This window comes from Emydura macquarii, unplaced genomic scaffold, assembly GCF_026122565.2.
Source record: "Emydura macquarii macquarii isolate MOO-44397 ecotype Brisbane River unplaced genomic scaffold, CSIRO-AGI_Emac_v2 contig_1119, whole genome shotgun sequence".
NCBI lineage: Eukaryota > Metazoa > Chordata > Testudines > Chelidae > Emydura > Emydura macquarii.
The window spans coordinates 3,260,414-3,282,364 of NW_027131256.1; the positions used below are offsets into that span (position 1 = coordinate 3,260,414).

At 41.3% G+C, this 21,951-nt stretch overlaps 1 protein-coding gene across 3 annotated transcripts in view; it reads right to left on the minus strand.

Moving 5' to 3' along the window:
* Positions 1–21,951, minus strand: part of STXBP5L (syntaxin binding protein 5L) — a 354,593-nt gene that overhangs the window by 227,933 nt on the left and 104,709 nt on the right. For all 3 annotated transcript variants that reach the window (XM_067546369.1, XM_067546370.1, XM_067546368.1), the window contains exons 3-4: positions 7,179–7,260; positions 3,271–3,371 (exon numbers count right to left, since the gene is read on the minus strand). In XM_067546369.1, coding sequence (XP_067402470.1) covers positions 3,271–3,371; positions 7,179–7,260 — 183 coding nt within the window. The remainder of the gene's footprint in view (positions 1–3,270; positions 3,372–7,178; positions 7,261–21,951) is intronic.

Consider the following 21,951-nt stretch of genomic DNA (forward strand, 5'->3'; position numbering starts at 1 on the left):
ACTGCAGTATGAACAAATAATAAGTCTCACAGACAAGACTGTTTCCATGAGATTTTCAATTCTTCTCCTGGAGCAGAGTTAAGGTAATCCTCTTTGTTTGACCCTATATTATATGGTTTATTTGGGACATGTTCATCTATGTGTCTGATAATTCTGTACTTTCATATAGTTTCAAACCAATTTGCCTGGTACTGAAGTTAAAAAACTGGCATTAAATCAGCCTCTGCACCAGATGACTGGTGGATAGCTAATGTAAGCAATAGGTCACATACCACAGTCAGTAGTCCTGCAATTTCATATCTGAATTCCTTTAGAATGCTTGGGTGAATACCATCTGGTCCTGGTGACTTATTATTGTTGAAATTTATCAATTTGTTCCAAAACCACTGCTATTGACACCTCAATCTGGGTCAGTTCCTCATATTTGTCACCTAAAAAGAATGGTTCAGGTGTGGGAATCTCCTTCACATCCTCTGCAGTGTAGACCAGTGCAAAGAACTCATTTCACTTCTCCACAATGGCCTTGTCTTCCTGGAGTGCTCTGTTAGCACTTTGATCATCCAGTAGCCCCACTGATTCTATGGCAAGCTTCCTGCTCCTGATGTACTTAAAGTTTTTTTGCTCTCCACTTTACTAGGATATCCTAATATCCCCTTTAATAAATCCTCCCCTAAGAGTCTGAACTGTTGGCTTTTCCCTAGTCCATAGTTTAAGAACTTCTCTATGACCTTTTTAATTTTACATGCCACCAATCTGTTTGGTTTTTGGTTTAGGTAGATCCCATCCTTCCTGTAAAGGCTTCTTCTTTCCAAAAAGATTTCCCAGTTTCTCAAACTGAAATCCATCCTCCCAATATCATCATCTCATCCATACATTAAGACCCTGCAGTTCTCTGCCAGTCTAACTGGTCCTGTGCATGAACTGAAAACCTTTCAGAGAATGATGCCATGGAGGCCCTAGACTTTAATTTCTTACCTAGCAGCCTAAACTTGGCCTCTCTACTACCGTTCCCTATGTCACTGGTACCTACATGTACTATGACCATTGGCTCCTCCCAAGCACTGCACATAAGTCTATCTGGATGTCTTCAGAGATTTGCAATCTTCACACTCAATCAAAAATAGTGTATTAAACCTTGACAATAAACCTTGTTAACACAGAGTTAAGGTTGCCCAGAGAGATCTCAAGCCCTTCTAGAAACACTGTTTGGAAAAACTCAAACTTCAGAAAACCAGGAATACAGAGTGAAGATACATGCCCATGTAACCTTAACTCTGCCTTCTGAGGCATGACCCAAAACACCCAAACCATTCATGCTTGCTCTCTGCTTTTTCACTGTAAAGAAAAGGGGCTATCTGCAACTGCCATACACTCAAACACTTAGTGTACACGCCTGACAGAATACTACAGTTGTGAAATTTAATAACCACTTTACATTTGCTCACAGAATACCAAGCGAATGATGCTCAACCACCATTCGGAGGCAAAGAACCCCAGATTGCAGCTCACATGAGGGTGGGGCAGGGAGAGAGGCTCAGACTCTCCGAGAGGGGCAAAGGGCCACCAGATCCTGCAACACACATAGAAGGGGAGAACATGAGGCTGAGACACCTTTGACCCCATTCTCCCCTAGTCAGCCTGCCACTCACTCCCATGTGTCCTTCCCAGTGTCCCTCTCTTTCACCTGACCCATCCAACCCCTTTCACTTCCCCACCCTCATTTATCTCCCTTCCCATAATCCCCCTTCCCCATAATGCAGCCCCAAACTCCTCTCATTCCTCCACCCTACAATGTTCCTCTCCTTCCAGGACACATTCATATGTCTTTTTGAGGGGGAAGGGGAAGAGAAAGGTAATAAAAATACTTTCATTCAAAAACAAAAAAACCGCTATACCTCACACTTCTTAGCAACATGATTCTGACCTTTTCAAGATTTCTACCCAAAGTAGGACTTGAATTGACAGAAAGTTTCAGTATTTAAAGGACAACCACTTAGTCCCTTGGGCTATCCAGCTACTAACAGAACTCTCAGCCTTCAAAAATTTCATAACTCCTCTGTTCATGCATGCTCAGTGTAATCTGTTCGAGATGTGAGCTTTCTCTGCTTGGCTCATGTCAAACTGGAGAACTGTTTTTATTTTATTTCCCCCCAAAGGGCTAGTGGGTACCACACACTCTGTTGAGATAATCCTCAGGCACTGGAGGTCCTGGTGCAATGTTATGAGCTTTGGTTTGTTCTCTCTTTGTGCACAAGAAAGTGTTGCCAGAATAGGTCAACTATAAGAAAGGCTTCCCTTCCCCTCTTCTTCCACCCCCAACCCCAGTGGTGTATCTTGGGAATCTCTTGTCTAAATGGCTGTAAACTTTGATCACTGACCTTACCCTGAATCCCCATGAGGCACACCACATTTCAAGGCAATCCAAGTCACCATACAAGTTTCAGAGCAATCCAACTTTAAACAGAAAGCTGCTCTGAAACATAACTAGAACAGGGCTGCTGCTCTTCTATAATCCTTCCTCTCTCTCTGCAGCTCTAACTGATGTCAATGTGAGCTGAGTGCTCAGCAGCTCCGAAAATACAGGCATATTTATTTAAGTGACTAATCTATGGGTAGCTAAATCTGAAAATGTTTACGATTTATTTAATTTATTTTGTCTAGAGACTTCCAATTATTAAGCATTCAAAAAGCAAAACTAATCATGAAAGCAAATTTTCCAATCATTTGAGATTTACTCATCATAATTCTATTACACATCTACACTATTATGTTAACATGCCAGTATTTACTGTAAAATAATAGAAAACAATTTGCCAAAAATCTGGTTTCTATATCCTTACATAGTAGAAAAGAATTTTCCCTTCAATACAGGAATTACTGGGTGAAGGACTATGGTCTGTGTTGTACAGTAGGTCAGAACAGAACTGGCCTTAAAAAGAATCTTTTAATTGTGCCAGTTTGCACAATTAGAAGGACACAGAAGCCCCTCTTTAGTGGGAAGCAGAAATAGATTCTACAGACTTGAGGGGGCTACTGCACCACAAATTGCACTCTGCTGAATCATGTTCTGTGTAAATCAGATTTTAAAAATTACAAAGGAAGAAAAACCTTCAAGACAGCCAGCTGCATCATTCATTAGGATAACAACCCCTCCACAAACAAACAAGAAACCCACATACAACAATGAACCCTCACACCACTGATATATCAGCAAAATCCAACTAGTCAGTTTTTAAAACAACAGCTTTGTTTATTGTCAAACTGGCTTACCGTTCTCTGTTAAATTTCAGAGAATGAAGAATAGCCGGCCGTTTCTGTCTTAGGTTCCACAAATGAAGTGTGTCATCCGCACTCGCACTGACCAAGGCACCCTACAGCAATCAGAGACAGAATATGGTGGAATGTTATACATATGCAGATTAAAAGGGAAGATTATTTAAGAATAAGACCATGATCTGTAAGTAGACAGCAGTACAACATCTGTGAAATATTTACTTTTCCTTCTGAACAATCTATATATTTACTTTTCCTTCTGCAACAACCAATACTTTGCTCTGGCTGATCTTGTACTAATTTAAAATGTTCAGATTTGAGCTGATCTGGAAAATCAAATAGCTCAATCTATTATTAAACATCTGAAATTAAATACGTTTGTGATTGATAAACCAGGAAGAGTGTGGAAGAATGGGAACAAGGGGGGGGAAGAGGGATTAGCTTGAAAAGATGGGTTTGAAGAAGGCAGTTGAAGCAAGAAGAGAGCACTTAGCACATCAAGAAAGGGAGACTGCCCCAGGCACAGTATAATAGTCAGGTCAAGATAACAGAAAATGCAAAACCAAGAGTGAGAAAAGGACAAGTTAAAGGATAGTAGAGAGATTGGGAAGATAGATAGTAGAGAGCAGGGAAAGTGAGACCAGAGATGCAAATGGAGATGAGCAATCTCCACTCCACAGCTCAGCCACAGTGCTGTGAAGAAAGGCCCTGCCTGTTGAGCCCTAATTGGCTGGGAATGTGGCTTCTCCCCGTAGCCATAGCCTTGCTTGGCTAGAGAGCAGGCAGAAAATTCAACCCCTACTTCTGGCTGCCTCTGATTGGAAGACTGAGATGCCTTCTGAGGAAGGGCTGCAGGATAGGGCATGTGCTGCTAAAAGGACTCAGCAAACCCAAGGAAAGTCTGAGCTCAGGGTTAGGGACAGGCCCAAGAAGCAAGCAAGTGCATGGTCCCTATGGCATAGTATGCAAGAATTAGCCACTGCCCAAAGGGAAGGAGGTGTTTTAATTTGGGACTAAGCATCCAGGGCTAAAAATGCAACTGAGACCGTGACTGTTGGAGGTAGAGTTCTTTTTAGGCACCCTGGATTTATGTCCTACTCTCATTAACTGCTCATTTCAATGCCATTGGAGGTCTATATATACTAATAAAGGCATTGGGAAAATCCCATGCATTGAAGTGATTCCTTGGTGAATTCCTTTCTCTCCTTAAGTTGTAAAAAATTTAAATGACCTAAAAGACAAGGGAACCTCCACCACAGAGGGAAGAATATGCTGGGCCTTGTAGGGTACCATGCAGAGTTTGACTTCAGTACAGTATAAGATGGAACAGTAACGAAGAGACTTGAGGGGATGATGTGGTCAGAGTAGCAGAAGAGATGATAAGTTGCTCAGCAACGTTGGCCACAGCTGAGAGTGGAGAAGCATGAGGCCACAGATGAGAAGGTTCCAGTCATCAAGATAGGAAATAACGTTCGCTGTAATAAAAAAAGGTGGATTTTGGTTACAATAAAGAGGAAAAAGTGATGTGACTTAAAAGATTGGGTATGGGGAGAGTGCAATCAAAGATTATGGGCCCGAAAAACTGGAAGGAAAGTGGAATTCTCAATCAAGATGGAGAAGGGAAGCAAGGAGGAGGAAGATTAGGAGGAAAGGTGAGAAGACCAGAATGTGAGACAGGGTGACCAGATAGCAAGTGTGGGAAATCAGGACGGGGTGGGGGGTAATAAGTATCTACATAAGAAAAAGCCCTGAATATCAGGACTGTCCTATAAAATTGGGACATCTGGTCACCCTAATTTGAGATGGTGGTTGAACATCTATAGCTGACCTCTGGCATCTATTCTTGGATGTGTGTGGATACAGAGAGGAAAATCCAGAACAATCAGCTTTCATATGGTAGTTAAATCCATGGAAAAATCCATGGGGGAAAAAAAAGCGTGTACAAAGAATAGAAATAGGAGAGAAGAGGACAGAAAAAAACCCTGCAGAAAACCCTATGGATAGGAGAAAGTAATTAAAGGAACTAGTAAAGAAGACACTGAAGGAATAGTCAGCTGGGTAAGACATAATCTAGGGGAGCACAGAACTACAGAAGCTAAAATCAGAAAGAAAGCAGGGTAAGCAAGAGTGAGTCTCATGATAACATGGTGGCCCACGTATTTATAAGTGTTCACACACACACTGCAAAAGTAATTGTCTCAACTTTAGCATAAGTAGGAAAATCTGAGTAGAAATGTTTCATTCAGTTTGAATATGAATCTGATTCCTTTAAGCTCCATGTATAATTTATTTAAGTTTTAAATGCCAATGTTAAACTCTTTTGCTTAAGAATATGCTATAGGCAGTTACACCTGTAGTTAAGGTTGCCTGAGACTTTCCAATATAAGATCCTATTTTCAGTTGCTTATAACTTTGCCAAATATTAACTGTTTAGGCTGAAACATTCTATGCCAGGTGTTTCCCGCAGGCTGAGTTTTTCTGGAAAGTTTCAGCTATAATGGTTCAGCCATTTCTCAGAACAAGATTAGGAGAAAAAATGTTGTTTTACACATGATAAAATGGTTGTAAAATTTTTTTGTTGAGAAGCTCCAATGCCTCCATGCTTTGGAGTAGGGGCCTGAAGCATAGGTGCTGGAACTGGGGTGCTGGGGGTGCTCCCGTACCCCCTGGTTTGAAGTGGTTTCCATTATATACAAGGTTTACAGTTTGGTTCAATGGCTCTCATCACCCCCATTATAAAAATCGTTCCAGCAGTCCTGGTCTGAAGTTTGTCACGGGGTAGTTTGTGTGTCAGGGATGTGCCTTTTGCCTTCCCCATGAAAGTCTGCCCAAATATGGCCAGGTTAGGAGTCTTTGAAAAACAAACAAACAAACAAACAAACAACCAGTTTGCACATGCTCAGTAGAGACTTGTTAGAGTTTGGCAGCTACATTCTTTGAGGATTCTGTCTGTACTGAGCAAGTTCCAATCCTCCCAGCTCCTCCATGCTGACTAGAATGTGTATGTACCATCTGCACAGAGTGACTGAGTATGCTCCATCCTGCAGCTGCAGAAGCTAAGGCTCCAGAGGCCAGGAGCTGCTGTGGCACCAGAACTTTGAGCAGAGAGACACTCTCCTGTACTCAGTGTCCCCACCTCCTTCTGGTACCCAGGGAGTATGGAGAAAGCGGAAGCTGCATGACTTGAATTGGGGGGGAACTGCTACCCCATTATTAATTATTATTTATTATTACTTTATTATTATTTCCATAACAAGTTTAATTCAGGAGGCGGATCCCAAAGCATTTTCCATTGCATTTATAGGGATCAGTTCTGATTATTTTGAGTACCCTCAGACTATGAAGTTTCAGCCAACCAGAATCTTTTTGTATTGGTGCCATTTTTGTTAGTTCATTGTTGACATTAATTTCTATTTTACAGATGTCTGTGCAGTCAGGAAGAAGATCCAAGAATTTAGGGTACACATATGCAGCTTGCTTATGTTCGGTATTTCACATCATCATATAAAGGTCCCAATTCTATCACCCATACTTACATTGAGTAATACCTTATACTACAAGTTAGGGTGATGAGATAGCAAGCATGAGCAAGTGTGAAAAATCAGGACAGGGAGTGGGGAGTAGTAGGCACATTTATTAGAAAAAGCCCCAAATATTGGACTGTCCCTAGAAAATCAGGACATCTGGTCACCTTACTATATGTAGTCACATTAATTTAAACAGGACTACTTACACAGTAAGTAATTCTTCTGAGTGTAAGACTTGGGCAGCAGAATCAGGTCCATAGATTCTTGCTGGCACCTTCATTTGCCCTATCTGGAAGTTACATTGCAAAAATATATAAACTGCACCATTCAACCATATTTAAGGAAAGAAGAATCTGCCCACTGTAAATATAGCCTTACCTCATTGATTAAAAACTGGAGCTGCAGTACCGCGGCACCACTTTCGTGTTGGCAGTAGCAATCAACACCAGGTCTGCCCAGTCTGTTGCAGTCAAAGTCAAGGATTCTGACATTTCTGTTATCACCAAGAGTAAACTGCAAAGAGGACATGAATCTAACTACCTAGCAATTAACCTTTGATTTAACAATTATTCTTGCTTTCTCTAAAGCAAAGCAGCACATGCTAATCTTCAGCAGTTCTAATTAAAATATCAGCACTATCAACCTGAAACGTGTAATTACAAGAGATTTGTTCTTGGTTATATTCCTCCCCATGAATGAAAGTGTATAAATTATCATGAAAATACAGCCAGAACACATCTTAAACTCCAATTTATTTTATTGCATCTTGCATAGTGCATGTTCATATTACAGCTGTACATATCAGAAGTTTTTGATTACCTAGGTCATACAAAACTAATAATTTAGGAGCTGGGTTATGCAGCATTTACACTGGTTTTTTCCCTTAAAAAGTGCATATTATTTCAAGTGAATAATTTTGCCATGTCATAAAGTTCTACCTGTAATTGTTACTCTCTTCTCTGTATGTAACTTTCTGCATAGATCTGTTCTCCTTGGGTCTTTTGTCTCTGAAAGCTGTTTTTAGGCAATAAAGCATCTCTTAAGGATGGTGGTGTGTTTTGCATCCCAAAAGTATGCATGTGTCAGTCTCCAACTGTTCATTCCTTTTAAACTAAAAAAAAGAGTTACAGTCTAAACAGAATAATAAGAAAACCTCACAATTTTACAAAGCCGACAAGTTAAAAGAGCATTACTCTTGCAGATAAAGGACATTGAGCAATTCTCTCCCCTGAGGGTATGTCTACACTATGAAATGAAAGTTGACCTAATACAATCAACGCAGTAATTCCTGTGGTGGTTCATGTCCACACTATCCTCCTTGGGTCAGTGGTATGCATCCTAAGCAGGAGCACTTCCACCAACCTAAGAGGGGAATGTGGGGAGCTGAGAGCCTGGTCTCTCATCTCAGTTTGCAGCTCCCTGCCGGGAGCACAGTTGCCCCACAGGCTCTCAGTGAGTGCGTCCCCCCCCCCCCCATCCCCGGCTCCCTGTTCCCCGCTGAGAGCAAGGGAAACTGCCTAGGGCTTCCCACTCCTGGGGACCGGGGTCCAGACACCCAGCTCTCCAGGAGAACATGGGACAGCTGGGTTCTAGCTGCCATGCTTTCTTGTCAATTTCGCAGCAGGAGCCAATAGCCGATAGCCAACAGTCGATGTAAGGGACGCAGTGTCTACACAGACACTGCATCACCCTAACTACACCAACATAAGCCTTACGCCTCTCATGGTGGTGGAGTTATGTCAGTGTAGTAGGGCACTTACATCGGTGGGAGGAAGACCGTAGAGTATGCACTGACATAATTAGGTCAGTGTAAGCTGCCTTATGTAGACCAGCACAGAAAGATGAAGCTCTTTACAATATCAATAAACTTTGGTGTGTGATACTCAGAAAGTATCACACTTTCCAAGATTAGTGGATCCAATCTATAACTCTTCAGGAGTTAGTATAGCTATGAGAATGATCGACAATGTGAGCACTAGCTGAAATGTACCTATGTGCAGAGGGGGCCAGCACAAAGTCTGTACACTACTTTATTCCCTCTTACACTCTATTTTGAGAAGATTTAGGAGCCAGTCAAAATCTGTTTTCTTGTAAAGGACAGGGGGGCAAGCAAATGCCACCCTTTCAAAGGGTGGTAGAGCTTCACTCCAGTGTTAGCTCTCCCAGAATCCCTGAACGAATTCTGGATGAATCAGGAGTTCCTGTTTAGTCTGACCACTCTGAATTAGAATCCTGAAACCCAGTCTGCCAATGGGACCCAAATACAAGTGTCAGGTCCGGGTTGTGTTGGGTCAGGTCTCCACGGTGGTGGCTGGCAGGAGCAGGACATGTAGCTGCCGTTGTGCCTACCCAACAGGTAGGAGGCAGCAGCAGCACTGACTCAGATTCAGGAGGAAGGGTTAGGTCAGAAAATGACTCTACCCCACTTGGGTTAGGCCAGAAAATTAGGCTGGAATAGGCCTCTTCTCTAAACCTCCTCTTCCTCCAAATACAGGCCATGGTTTTAACTCTGTAACTCATCCTAAATCCCCTAACCTGAGTCAAGATTAAAATCTCGAATAAACGGATATGTACTCAACATAGTTTTAGCTCTAGGAGAAGGCTACTTTTTCATGAGATGTACTGTATAAGAAATAAAGATAGTGTTATGTCAATTTCAAATAGCTTTCACTGAACTATAGAATTTTGGAAAGGTAACAATTAACTGGCAGTATTGGATTACTGTCTAAATTTAGCATATTTAAACAGCTTGACAAAGCTTGCTGTGCTAAATATGGGAATGTTGGTGATATTTTATGATCCCAACACGTACCTCATTTTCCCTCTGTGCTTTGTTCTGCTATGCACTGAGTGTAAAGAGCAGGATACATTAGGTGTTTGAGTCATGTAACTTTCTGGGGTGAAATGAATGGGTCATGAAGTACTGGCTGGAACCAATGCGTATCAATGGAAGGCCCTACAGAAACAATGGGAACCCCAGTGACTAAAGGTTAACACCTAGCTGCAGAGGCTGAACTCATGAACATAGCGTGAACAATGATGAGAGGTATCAGGTATCTGTTTTAAGTACTGGCCTCAGAGACACAGGAGCTCTCACCTGGGACTTAGGGCTGGTCTACACTAGAAAATTAAGTCAGCATAACTATGTTGCTCAGGGGTGTGAAAAATCTACACCCTAAGTGACATAATTAAGATGACCTAACTCCCTGTGTAGACAGCACTAGGTCAAAGAAAGAATTCTGTCAACCTAGCTACCGCCTCTTGAGTCAGTGGATTATCTACACTGATGTGAGAATCCCTCCTGTTGGTATAGGTAGTGTCACACTGAAGTGCTACACTGGCACAGCTGAAGCAGAGTAGGTATAGCGCTTCAGTATAGACAAGGCCTAATAAAAAGGGAAAGTAACAGAGAAAGGAAACTAAGCTGCTTTCTACAGTAGCATGGCTCAAAGGAGCCCTGGCTTTCACCAGAATGGACTGTCTTAATCTTTGCTTCTCTCGGTTGAAGAAAGGATTTCCCAGTGCAGTATTCCAGTTGACTAATCAACCTTCCTCTGTCTTGAAAATGCTGCATGGAGTCACTGCAGATACTTGCTGAAGTGCATTGATTGCTGAAGGGAGTAAAAGCCTCTGAACAGGACTCTGCTTCAGTCACATTCACTGGGCAGAGCTCATAGTGAGAGAAAGGAGTGCTAGAGCCAAGAGGCTCAGCCTAGGAAATGCTGAGGTCACGTGGTCTACTTTTGTAGAAGAGTGTGAGCTGTTGGGAGTCTGGCACACTGAAGGTGTCCTCCCAAGGGATTGCTTACAGGCTGGGAAATAGCACAGATCCATTTGCATTTTGTAAATGTCACAAAAGGACAGACTTAGGAGATAGATGATTTCACTTCTTTATTATTTAAGATATATGGGTTATTGTGAAATAGAAAATATCACATGGCTTCTGCAGCAGAAAAACTTTTCCCAGTCCTGATTAGTGACTAACAAGAAAACTGCTGATCCAAAACTTTACCAAAAAGAGGAAAAACAAAAGAAAAGAAAAACATACTTGTGCTATGAACAACCTGGTAGCAAACTGAGTCTTATGAAATAAGTAACTCCATTCCTGATCTAGGTACTCAGGCCTGATTTTTCAAATATAGTTTCATTTTAGACAGATAAAAGAAAGTGGCTTAATTTTTGGAGGTGCAGATTACCTGCAGGAACCATTGACTTCAGTGGGCAGCTCACGGTAGCAAGCACTTTGCCCAGAGGCCAGAATTTGCAAGATAGGGCCCAATCCACTTGTGATATGGTAATATGTTTACATATTCAAACTCCTGCACACAAGTGCCACTTTTCCCTGATTGTAGGTACAGTGGGGCATCTCATTTCCCCAAATGTCTATACTTAAAACATTCAAGAACTAAAACATATATACACACACACCACCTAAAAACAGTTCCTAGCAGGAAAACAAAGCCATAAAATGCATCTATGCACTAGCAGCACTCTGACTCATGACACCACAGTGCTAGCTCTATATCCAGTCTCCCCACAGGATCTCACGAAAAAGTAGGAAGTCATCTGGTGAGGCACCATACCACCAGCAACAACAACACGAGTGGCGGCTTATTTAGCCCACACAGGAGTACTCTGATGACTACAGTCAGCACTGCTACTGAAGTCTATGGGACTTTTCACTGGAGGAGAACACTGCTCCTAGTGACAAGTTCTGTGAGGACTAGATCCTTAAAATCTGATCCCAAACCCACTGAAATCTATGGAAAGTCTCCCGCTGACTTCCATGGGTTTTGTGTTGGGCCTTAAGGGTCCATCTACACGGCATAAGATACCCATGGCTGGCCTGTGTCAGCTGGCTCAGACCCCAGCCAGTGCCCCAACATTTCCCCTGCAATTTTATAGCCCCCCCCCAGTCCATGTCAGCTGACATAGGCCAGCCACAGGTGTTTTATTGCGGTGTAGACATACCCGTAGTTAGCATGCACAAGAATTGCATGGTGACACTAAGTACAAACAGATATAGCCAATGTGAAAAGCTGTCAGCATAGCTACAGACTTACTTTGTCACTTATATAAAAGTTATTATTCTCATTATTTTTAGTGCCCACAATGTGCTCAGCACTGAATAAGATACAAAGATAAAAACACGTATAAGATACACAGTCTATGCCTCAAAGAGCTTACAATTGAAAAGATATATATAGAAAAGACAGAATGATGGGATACAGGAGTTACAAAATACGTTTTAAAAATTATTCTTGTGAACTCAACTCTTCCACACGGAAGTAGTGAGTTTATCAGACTGATCTGAATAAAAATAAGGTGGTAGTTTTGTGAACAAGGATCCTTGAATACAAGATAGTATACAGAAGAGCATGGAGACAGGTGTGGTAAAAGGAAACAAATGGGGCATCAATGGTGGAGTTGTGGGAGATATGAAAAGAGATAAGGTCCAAGGTTCACATTGGGACTGTTAAGGGACTTGAAGACAAACAAGAACTTTATACTTAAGGCAGTGAATAAGGGGAAGCCAGTGGCAGGTTTCAAAAATGGAGTATATGTTTAAAGTGACAGGCAAAAAACGATAATTTAAGCAATCTCATTAAGTTCTTGGCCGGAGTGATGACCCATGGCAATGTTTCACAGTCTAATTATACATTGTGTAAAGAAGCTTTATCAGTGTTGAATTTGTCATCATTTAGTTTCACTGAATGCCTCTTTCTTGTTCTATAAGATGGAAAAAAACAGAAGCACCCAATTCACCTTCTCTAGACCATTCATTTTTATCATGTTCCCTCTTATTTGTCTCCCTTCTAAGAGATAAGGAAAAGCACCGACGCTAAGAGAGGAGACAATAGAGAATGAACACAGGAGAGGTTTGGACTCAGTGGGAATCCCTACAGGTGAATCTCTTTGCTTTAATTTGAACCTTACACTTCAATATAAATAAATGGCACTAGCTACTGCATTCCCATTAAATGGAAAATTATGCTAATATTATCCTGATTAATCAGCTATCACCACCATTCACCATCAATAAGTGAAATCAGTCTTTTGGGAGAAAACCCAATGAAGCAGATGACTTCCTTCAGTGTAGCTCAGATAAAAACATTACAGGATATTCTGTTTACATACATAACTTTTCATTCTTAAATGAATGTTATATGAATTATAAGGTATAAATTGTATAGTCTTGCCAGTCATTCTGGAGCCAGGATTCACACCAGGACAGTAAGCAATATCACAGCTTTTGGAATCCCCCTGACCGGCAGCAGCTTTCAAATATGCTAGCAGTTGTACTGGGGGCCTGTCAACATGTCATTTACCACAGGTGCTACTCCTTGTGGCTAGGTCGGAGAATTAGCTCTCACTCCATGTGGTGCCCCCATCTGTTGGTTGTTCAGACTGTGGTCCCTCTTTCCAGGACAGGACACTATGTAGTTCCCCCCCCCCCCACTTCCATGTTAATAAAATACCACCCAAACAAGCTGTACAGACTGCCTCAGATGGTCTTCTATTCCAGGTCTCTAGCAAGTGTGCTACTTTACAGGGCTGGTAGGGAAACCCTGGCTCACCTGCCCGCTACCCTGGGTTCCAACCCAGGGCCCCTATGACTAGCTAGCCAGGTCTGTTCAGTCTCAGACCCAGTTGCTGTTTCCCTAGGCTCCTTACTACCTCACCTCTCCTTAACCACCAGAGATTTCTCAGCTCCCCATGGCTACTTCACCATTTTCAGCTTCTTGATGGACTCCTCAGCCCAGGGCAGGGCAGGACCCTAGGGCTGACACTCCCTTCAGATCTCCTCCTGATCCCTGGCCCACTCCATTTCCCTCTAGAAAGTGACTGCAAGTATTCTCACTGATCTCACTTCCTGGTTTATAATCCTAGCCCAGACTCTCCCCCAGGTGGGCTTCATCTGCCATTAGGCCCTATTGATCCCTGGGTCCCCTTCAGCTACAGTATATAAGAGCCCCTATTAACCCACTCAAGACTTGTGTGGGTTTGATGCCCCATCACAGGGCCTTTCTGACAAAGGATGTTGAGACGTTAGCATATCTTCTGGCTACTCTGTCCACCTCATTCTTAGCCAGCTGTCCCCACTTTGTCTCTCTATGCTCCATTCTCCCACTATTCCATCTGAGAAAATGCTGCAGCATTTATCACTACTGCAACCTTCATTAGTACACTCTCCTCCACCAAGGCCATCTGCCAGAATCTATATTGGCAGAAGCTGGTGTAGACCTTGAGCTGGATTTATTTTCTCCTTTACCTTTCTTTGTCTTTTAATAAAACAACAAATAGCCCTGTCAGCAAGCATTGAAGAATGTCTTTTGAAGACATTAAAAGGAAAGATAAAGCTGAATACTTTAAAGTCTGCTCTTCTGGTTCCCAGAATAAGACCCAGTCACTATCTTCTCATTACTACCAATATGTGGGATTTCCTAGGGATTATGCATAGGGAAATTGTCAGATTACATTAATCTATTGCCATCTCAGAAAGGTAAAATTGAAAATTAAATTTGGATACCTTCAATGATCATATGTAAATGAGAGAGGAACAAGTAGAAACTGAATTACACATACTAAGCAGCAAAGATTGCAGGAACAGTCTATCAAAGAAACATGCTTTTTGATTGTTAAAAATAGTTAATGCCTTGTTAAGATCTATATGTTGCAGAAGAGGATACAGTGTTCTGTATTCTCATGCATGAGATACATGTTAAGAAAACACCTCAACATGTTATACGTGTGGCAGAGATATCAAATTTGGCCTCCAGCAAAAAATGCTTGTTGCATTGCTTTTAAGTTAAGTTCTGTTGTCTCTATAGGTACACAAAGACAAGAGCTTCAAAAGAGTCAGCCTTATTCCTTGCCTTTATTGGTCAGAATGGTACTGTAATAGCTGCCTTCTGTAGAAGAATTAAAGGAGTAGAAGACTTTAAAGATGGCCCAGAATAAAAAGGCAGGCACTTTTCTTCTTCTTCCAGGGTTCTTGGATGCCTGCTATTCATGAATTGGCCAATGGTGATGTAAGATATTTCCCAGAGACTAAGCATGCTGTCTGCAGCCCGAGGAGTAAGAAACCAAATTCAACTTCCATGCTCTGCTTTCACTTGTCTACACATTACCCTACTGATAAGCAACTATTTGTGCTTGGATGTCTTATTGGATAGAGGTCTGAGAAGAGCCTGAGAATGATTAAAGGATTAGAAAACATGTCATATAGTAATAGACTCAAGTAGCTCAATCTATTTAGATTAACAAAGAGAAGGTTAAGGAGTGACTTGATTAATATTTAATAATGGGCTCTTCAGTCTAGCACAGAAAGATACAACAATCTAATGACTGGAATTTGAAGCTAGACAAATTCAGACTGAATTTTCAGACTGAAGGTGTAAATTTTTAACAGTGAGAGTAATGAACCATTGGATCCACTTACTAAAGGTTGTGGTGGACATCAATTTTTAAATCAAGATTAAATGTTTTTATAAAAGATCTGCTCTAAGAATTATTTTGGGGAACTTCTTGGCCTGTTATGCAGGAGGTCAGACTAGATGATCACAATGGTCCTTTCTGGTCTTGTCACCCTCTTGGAAGTAAACCAGTTTTAAGCGCCTCTGGTCAAGTTTCTGCTCCCAAACCCTTTTTCTTTTACCTATAAAGACTACTTTAGTACTGAGAAGATGTTATTTTGATGTCAGACACATACTCAATGCATTTTGGAATTGTGATGTCAGATCAAGTCTGTAACAGATGCTTGTAGGATGGTGTTGCTGTATTATATAATCCAGTTGCAAAAGTCACACTAATCTAATATATTGCTTGGATTTAGTGCTCCTTTTCGCTGCAGCAAAGCTATTCCACTGATTTTGGGGATTTATCACATAAAATGAACAAGTGATTCAAATACAAAATTAATTCAAATACAAAATTAAACACTTATTGAACCAAAACAAATCTCAATAAATAAATAAATAAATAAATAACATTAATACATAAATAAAATGGTCAAACAACTCAGAAAAAACCCCCAGTCAATCATGTCTCTCTCACAGGTTAAAGTTTATATAGACAAAGGATAACATTTAACAAAAGTATCAGAAATTTAACAAAAAGCTCAGGATTTGTAACTGACACCTACAGCTCTGGATTTGAGCCTAGCTGTTTCCCAGCCACTCTTCTGTTTCTGGAGCACCTGTAAACCTCAGATGCTAATCCCATTTCTACCAGGGACAGGATGGTGCCACTGTATCCTGCCACAATAACATTGCATTGTTTTACTTTTATGTCTCAAAGTGATTGTTTTTCTTAGAAAGGAGCTTCTGGATAGTGAGGTGGAATTATATGATATGCCCAATTTAGAAATTCACAGATTTTAACATCAGAAGGGATATGATAACCTAACATGAACTCCTGCATAACACAGACTATAGAATTTCACTCCATAATTCCTATGTCAAGCCCATAACTTCTGGGTTGATCTATAGCATATCTTTTAGAAAGACATCCAATCTTGATTTAAAGACTTCAAGTGACAGAGAATCCATCACATCCCTAGGTAACTTGTTTCAGTGGTACATTACTCGCACTGTTAAAAATTTCACTTCATTTCCAGGCTGAATTTGTTTAGCTTCAGTTTCCACACACTTCATCTGCTAGTTAATAAAACTCCTTTTGTAGGGACTTACAGACAGTGATCAGATTGTCTTTTAAACTTCTCTTGGATAAACTAAATAGATTGAGCTTCTTTAGTGTCTCATTGTAAGGTAGGTTTTCCTGACTTAAAATAATTCTTGTAGAGCTTTTCTGAGCTGTTTATAATTGGTCAGTGTCCTTTTTAAAGAATAAACATTAGAATTGGACCCAGTATCCCACTAATGATCTCACCAGTGCTATACAAAAAGGTATATATCCCCTCCCTATTTCTGTGCAATACACTCGTTTATACATCTGAGGATCATGTTTGTTTTTTTTAGCCACCACATTACACTGGGATTTCAGGTTCAGCTGGTTATCCATCACTTCTAAACCCTTTTCAGTGTCACTGCTTTCCAGGATATAATTCCCTACATTCTTCTGTACTATTTTATATAGATTCTTATACCACCCTCATCACAGCAGTATCTGAGCATTTTCCAGTAATGCATTAAGCAATGTGACTAACATCTGTCATGTGTGGTTTGGTCTCTCTCATCCTCTCCCTAAGGAGAGAATTGTGTGCAGTGAAGTGTTTCATTTTGGGGCAGGTCTATATTGCAAATTAAGGAGCAATTATAGCACAGGTAGCTTTAATGTAGCTAGTACAGGTAACAACAGTTGTAAAGATATGGTGGCACAGGCTTCAGTGTGGGCTAGTTTCCCCAGTACAAGCCCACCAGGGATCCTGGGTATGTACTCAGGTGGCTAGCCCACACTGAAGTCTGTGTTGTCACTTCTTCACTACTGTTACCTGCACTAGCTAGATTAAAGCTAGTGTAGGTATGCCTGTCTGCACTACAATCACAACTTAATATGTGATGTAGATGTGCCCATGGTAGAGGTTTTTGTTTGTCTGTTTTGTAAATGTACATGCTGCTATGTGTTTACATTAGAAAAACGCATGGTGGAAGAAGTGCACCTTGCCCTTGGAGTAAAGGTGGTGAAGTCTATGATGATCATTAGTTTCTTTGGCAGTTGTTTTGAAAGTCTACAACATGTGCTTGTGAACGCTCTGTCTCCTTCACCAAACAAGCTCTGTCTTTGTGACAGAAAGTTCTGTTGTGCCTGAGGAACCTAGCTGTCCACTAGTCTTCATCTCAGAGCTTCAGACAATCTTTTAGATATGCTGAGCTCAGGCCACTGAGGGTATTTCGACACAGCAAAAGAAAAAAACAAAGACTCATGGCAGCAAACCTCAGAGCTTGGGGTGGTGGGTTGGGGGGCTCACACTGTGGGGCTAAAAATAGTAGTTTAGATGTTCAGGCCCAGGCTGGAGCCTGGTCTCCGAAAGTGAAGAAGACCTGTCTGTAGGCTTGAAAGTTTGTCTCTTTCACCATTCGAAGTTGGTCCAATAAAAGATAGAACCTCACTCACTTTGTCTCTCTAATATCCTGGGATCAACATGGCTACAAAAACACTGCAAAAGGCAGACACACTTTTAATACTGAACAGAAATACAGCAGTACATCAAACTTTTAAATATAGATGGGTGAATACTATGCCAAATTATTTTTGAATATTCATTCAAATATAAAAATGCAAATTTGCACTGATGCAATTCACAACCTCTTATTCACTTTTTATGAACACTCATAGAAGCTATTTTAGTTCACAAGTGTCTGTAGATATTGAAAGTGTTACAAATATTTGTGTGACTATGTATTTTCATGATAATTTGTCTGGAAGTGTTTATGTGGCTATCTTGAAAGTTCCTTGTTATTTTAGGAGTCATCTGTTCAGAGAGCAGAAGTGCTACCACCATGGGACTTAACCAGTCACACACTACAAGTAGCAAATAATGAACAGCAAATACTCAAAGCAATAATCACAGCCAATTGTTTCATATAATCCATAGCATGACATAGGTTTACTTATAGCATTGTTATAGCTGTGTTGGTCCCAAGATATTAGAAAGACAAGGTGGGTGAGGTTCTATCTTTTATTGGACCAATGTTTTATCTTTTATTGGACCTAGACAGCCATAGAGACAATTCCCTATTTTCAGGTTGTACTTCCCTATCAATAGCAGCTCAATAATGCTAGTTTAGGTATTATGCATTTGCCCAAGTGGACACCTTTTTCATGCATGTAGTCACAGATTCCAACATATGCAATTGCCATAAAGGGAAACCAAAAACACAGGAAAGGCATCAGCGGGTGCAATTTAACATCTTAATTAGTAATCTGGAAGACTGAGTAAGCAGCATACCGATTACATTAACAGATGATGCTAATTTGGGAAGACTTGAGAGCAGCAGGTAGGCCAAAAACATAAAAAGGCAGAGCTGTCAAATGTCACATATCTGTCAGGTTTATCATGTCTGCATACATAGCTGGTAGAATGCCACAGAGTGAGTGAATGAGTGAGAGAGAGCGAGACATCCTTCCCACAAAAGACTCTGTAAACTATGGGAAAGGTCATTGAGCTACAACTCAAGAGAACTGAGAGGTTGCACACATTGATTTCCAGTAGGTAGAAATCCCAAGTCTCTCAGATTACAGCCTTATGGTGCATCCACTTTACCATACTGCCTTTCAGAAGAAGTGTGCCACATCGGAGCTTGACTATACTGTCTCTCTAAACAGTAGCTCACATTCTGGTCCCAGACCCACGAATCCAGATTGACAATGGGTTACACAGCTATTTGTGAGACAGAAGTAGAATACTGGCTGAGTGTGCATGTCCCCCTGCCTGGGCTGGTTCACAAAGAATAGCAGCATGCTTCCACCGCCAGTTACTTCTATAGTTGAAGTGGAAAAGAGCTGTGCAGTTAATTTCAAGGTCCTAATTAAAGTGTACTAATGACCAATTTTGGAAAAAAACACTATATGGTCATGTAATCAGGAGGTTGTATCATAATTCACATGCACAAGGGGCTGAACTGAAGCTGTAAGGATTATCTTAATTCTGTCATTTCCTAACTTTTGCATGCTTGACTTTGCAACCTTAATATACTTTTCTGTATGTTATATAATGGCATCCTGTGTGAGGTCCCTGGAATAACTAATTGTTTGAATGATTTTACATTACAAAAACGGGATTGTATTTAGAAGTGAATTTCAATACTATGTTAATTTTTCTCTTGTGTGTATTTTGGTTAATGGAAGCTGTCCCTTTAAGAACAGGGACAAGAAGATTACCCACCCTGTGCAGTAACTGAGGTTCTTCGAGATGTATGTTCCTATGGGTGCTCCACTCTAGCTGTGGCAGTGCCCCCTACACTTGGAATCGGAGATCTTCATCAGCAGTGCCCATCAGACCATACATGTGCACCTCTCCCCTCTTGCACTTAGTGGGACGTATATATAGCACTGTGCGGTCCAATTGGTCCCCAGTTCCTTCTCTGCCGCAGTTTATGTTTCAGCTCCAAAGCAGAGGGGAAGAGGGCAGATAGTGGAGCACCCACAGGGATACACATATTGAAGAACCTCAGTTATTGCACAGGGTGAGCAACCTTCTCTTCTTCCAGTAATGTCCCAGAGGGTGCTTCACTGTAGGTGACTAGAAAGCAGTGCCCATAACTGAAAGGCTGGGGCTTTGAAGCGATTTTCCCAGTCCCAATGACTTGCTCATTGCTGGCAGTTTCGATGGTGCAGATGATTTGCTCAGTGCCAACAGCTTCATCAGTGTTGAACAGGATACTGGTGCTGGCAGTTTTCTCAGTGCCGTAGCTCCCGAAGTCAGCCTGTCTTGGTCTCCAGAGATAAGAGATGGTGCCGAGGGCTGTAGGTCTGTCTGGTTAGGGTCTTAGACTGTTGCTTCATGCCAGTACCAGAGGTACACGGATGGCTCTGGAGCTATGTCTGCTGTCAGATGATGTTGAGACAACTGACCTTGCAGGGGATCATGTTTCAGCGGGGCTGTGCCTCAGAGTGTGAGGAGGGAGCCTGTTTCTTCTCATCTGAGCAAGAACCAGACAACTTTCTCTTGGGGGACATGGGGAATAAGGATTGATGGATGACCTGGCAGAGTGTGAGGGCCTCAGAGGGGGAGAGTCTGGGCCCAAGTCTGATGCAGGCCACAGTGATTTCTCCACAAGGAGACATTTTAATATAATGTCCCGTTCTTTTCTGGCTCTGGCTGTCAGGTCATGGCAGTGAGCACACTTTTGTGGGACAGGTCCCTCTCCCAGACAGCGAATACACTGCAGGTGGCTGCCCATTATCGGGAAGGTGGCTCCACAAAAGATGCACCTCTTAAACCTAAGAGATCTGGACATAAGTGTGAGGGGAAAAGACTTCCTGATTAGGAAGGGCGGGAAGTGGGAAAATGAAAATCTAAGCTATGGAATAATTGTAAAGGTAAAAAAAATATTTTGATTGAGAGCAGCGTTTAAGAAATTTTGCCTGTGTCTCCAAGGCATGGAAGCCCCTCCCTGAGTAAGCTCCAAAAAGGTCAAAACTCAACATCACTCAGCTCATTCTCCTAAACCAGAGATTCTCAAACTGCTCCATGAACCTTGGGCAAGAAGACTGGTCACACAGTGCTGGCTCTCTTCATAGTTTCCAATTGAATAAAACAGAACAGAGAGAAGAGGAAAATACTTAAGAGCAGCCATTTGCATTTTTCAAAAGGCCAAAATACCTATTGCACTCCAGATATCTAAAAATGAAGAAACAAACACTTTCCAAATATTATGTTCCTATGTAAGCAACTACTGTAGTTGCTACAGCAAATTATGTGATCAAAAAGGGAAGCTGAGTATTCACCACCAGAATGGGATGAGAGGTGTTTGAGATAATCTCAATTAAAATGTGGGACACCTAAGAAGCACATTTTTAACAGAGAGAGTAATTAGCCATTGAAAAACCTTGTCAAAGGTTGTGGTGGATCCTCCATTACTGGAAATCTTTAAATCAAGATTAAATGTTTTCCTAAGAGATATGCTCTTGTTCAACCATAGCTATTGGACCTGGAATTAATTCAGATGAATCCTACAGCTTTTTATGCAGGAGGTCAAATGAGGTGATCACAGTGGTGCCTTCAGGCCTTAAAAATCTATGAATACTTGCTATTTCAAAGGCTGTCCTGGCTATTTTTGGCCAATTCTTAGGACTAGAACAGTTCACTGTAATGTTAGCTTCCCACATTTGCAGTTCTTCTTTAGGCACACATTTAAAGAGTTAAAAACTCCACTGTGTGTGTGTGTTAAATACATGATTTTCACACGCTTGTAACCCAATGAAAGCACAACCAATTACTTCCAGAACAAGTTGGTGCACTACTGAGTGGGGGCTATTTCTATGCTAAATCACAACTTTCAAACCTCAGTCATTTCAACAGTCCTGTTCAGAAAGCTGTAAGGTTTTTTTTTTAATGGTGAAAGTATTTTTCCTCTCACCTTTTACATAAAAGCCAGGAATTGCCTTTCCTCATACTTTTTTTTTAAATTTAGGACCAATTTAGGACAGAGATCAAGCATGGAACATTTCAACTCCAAAGGTGAAA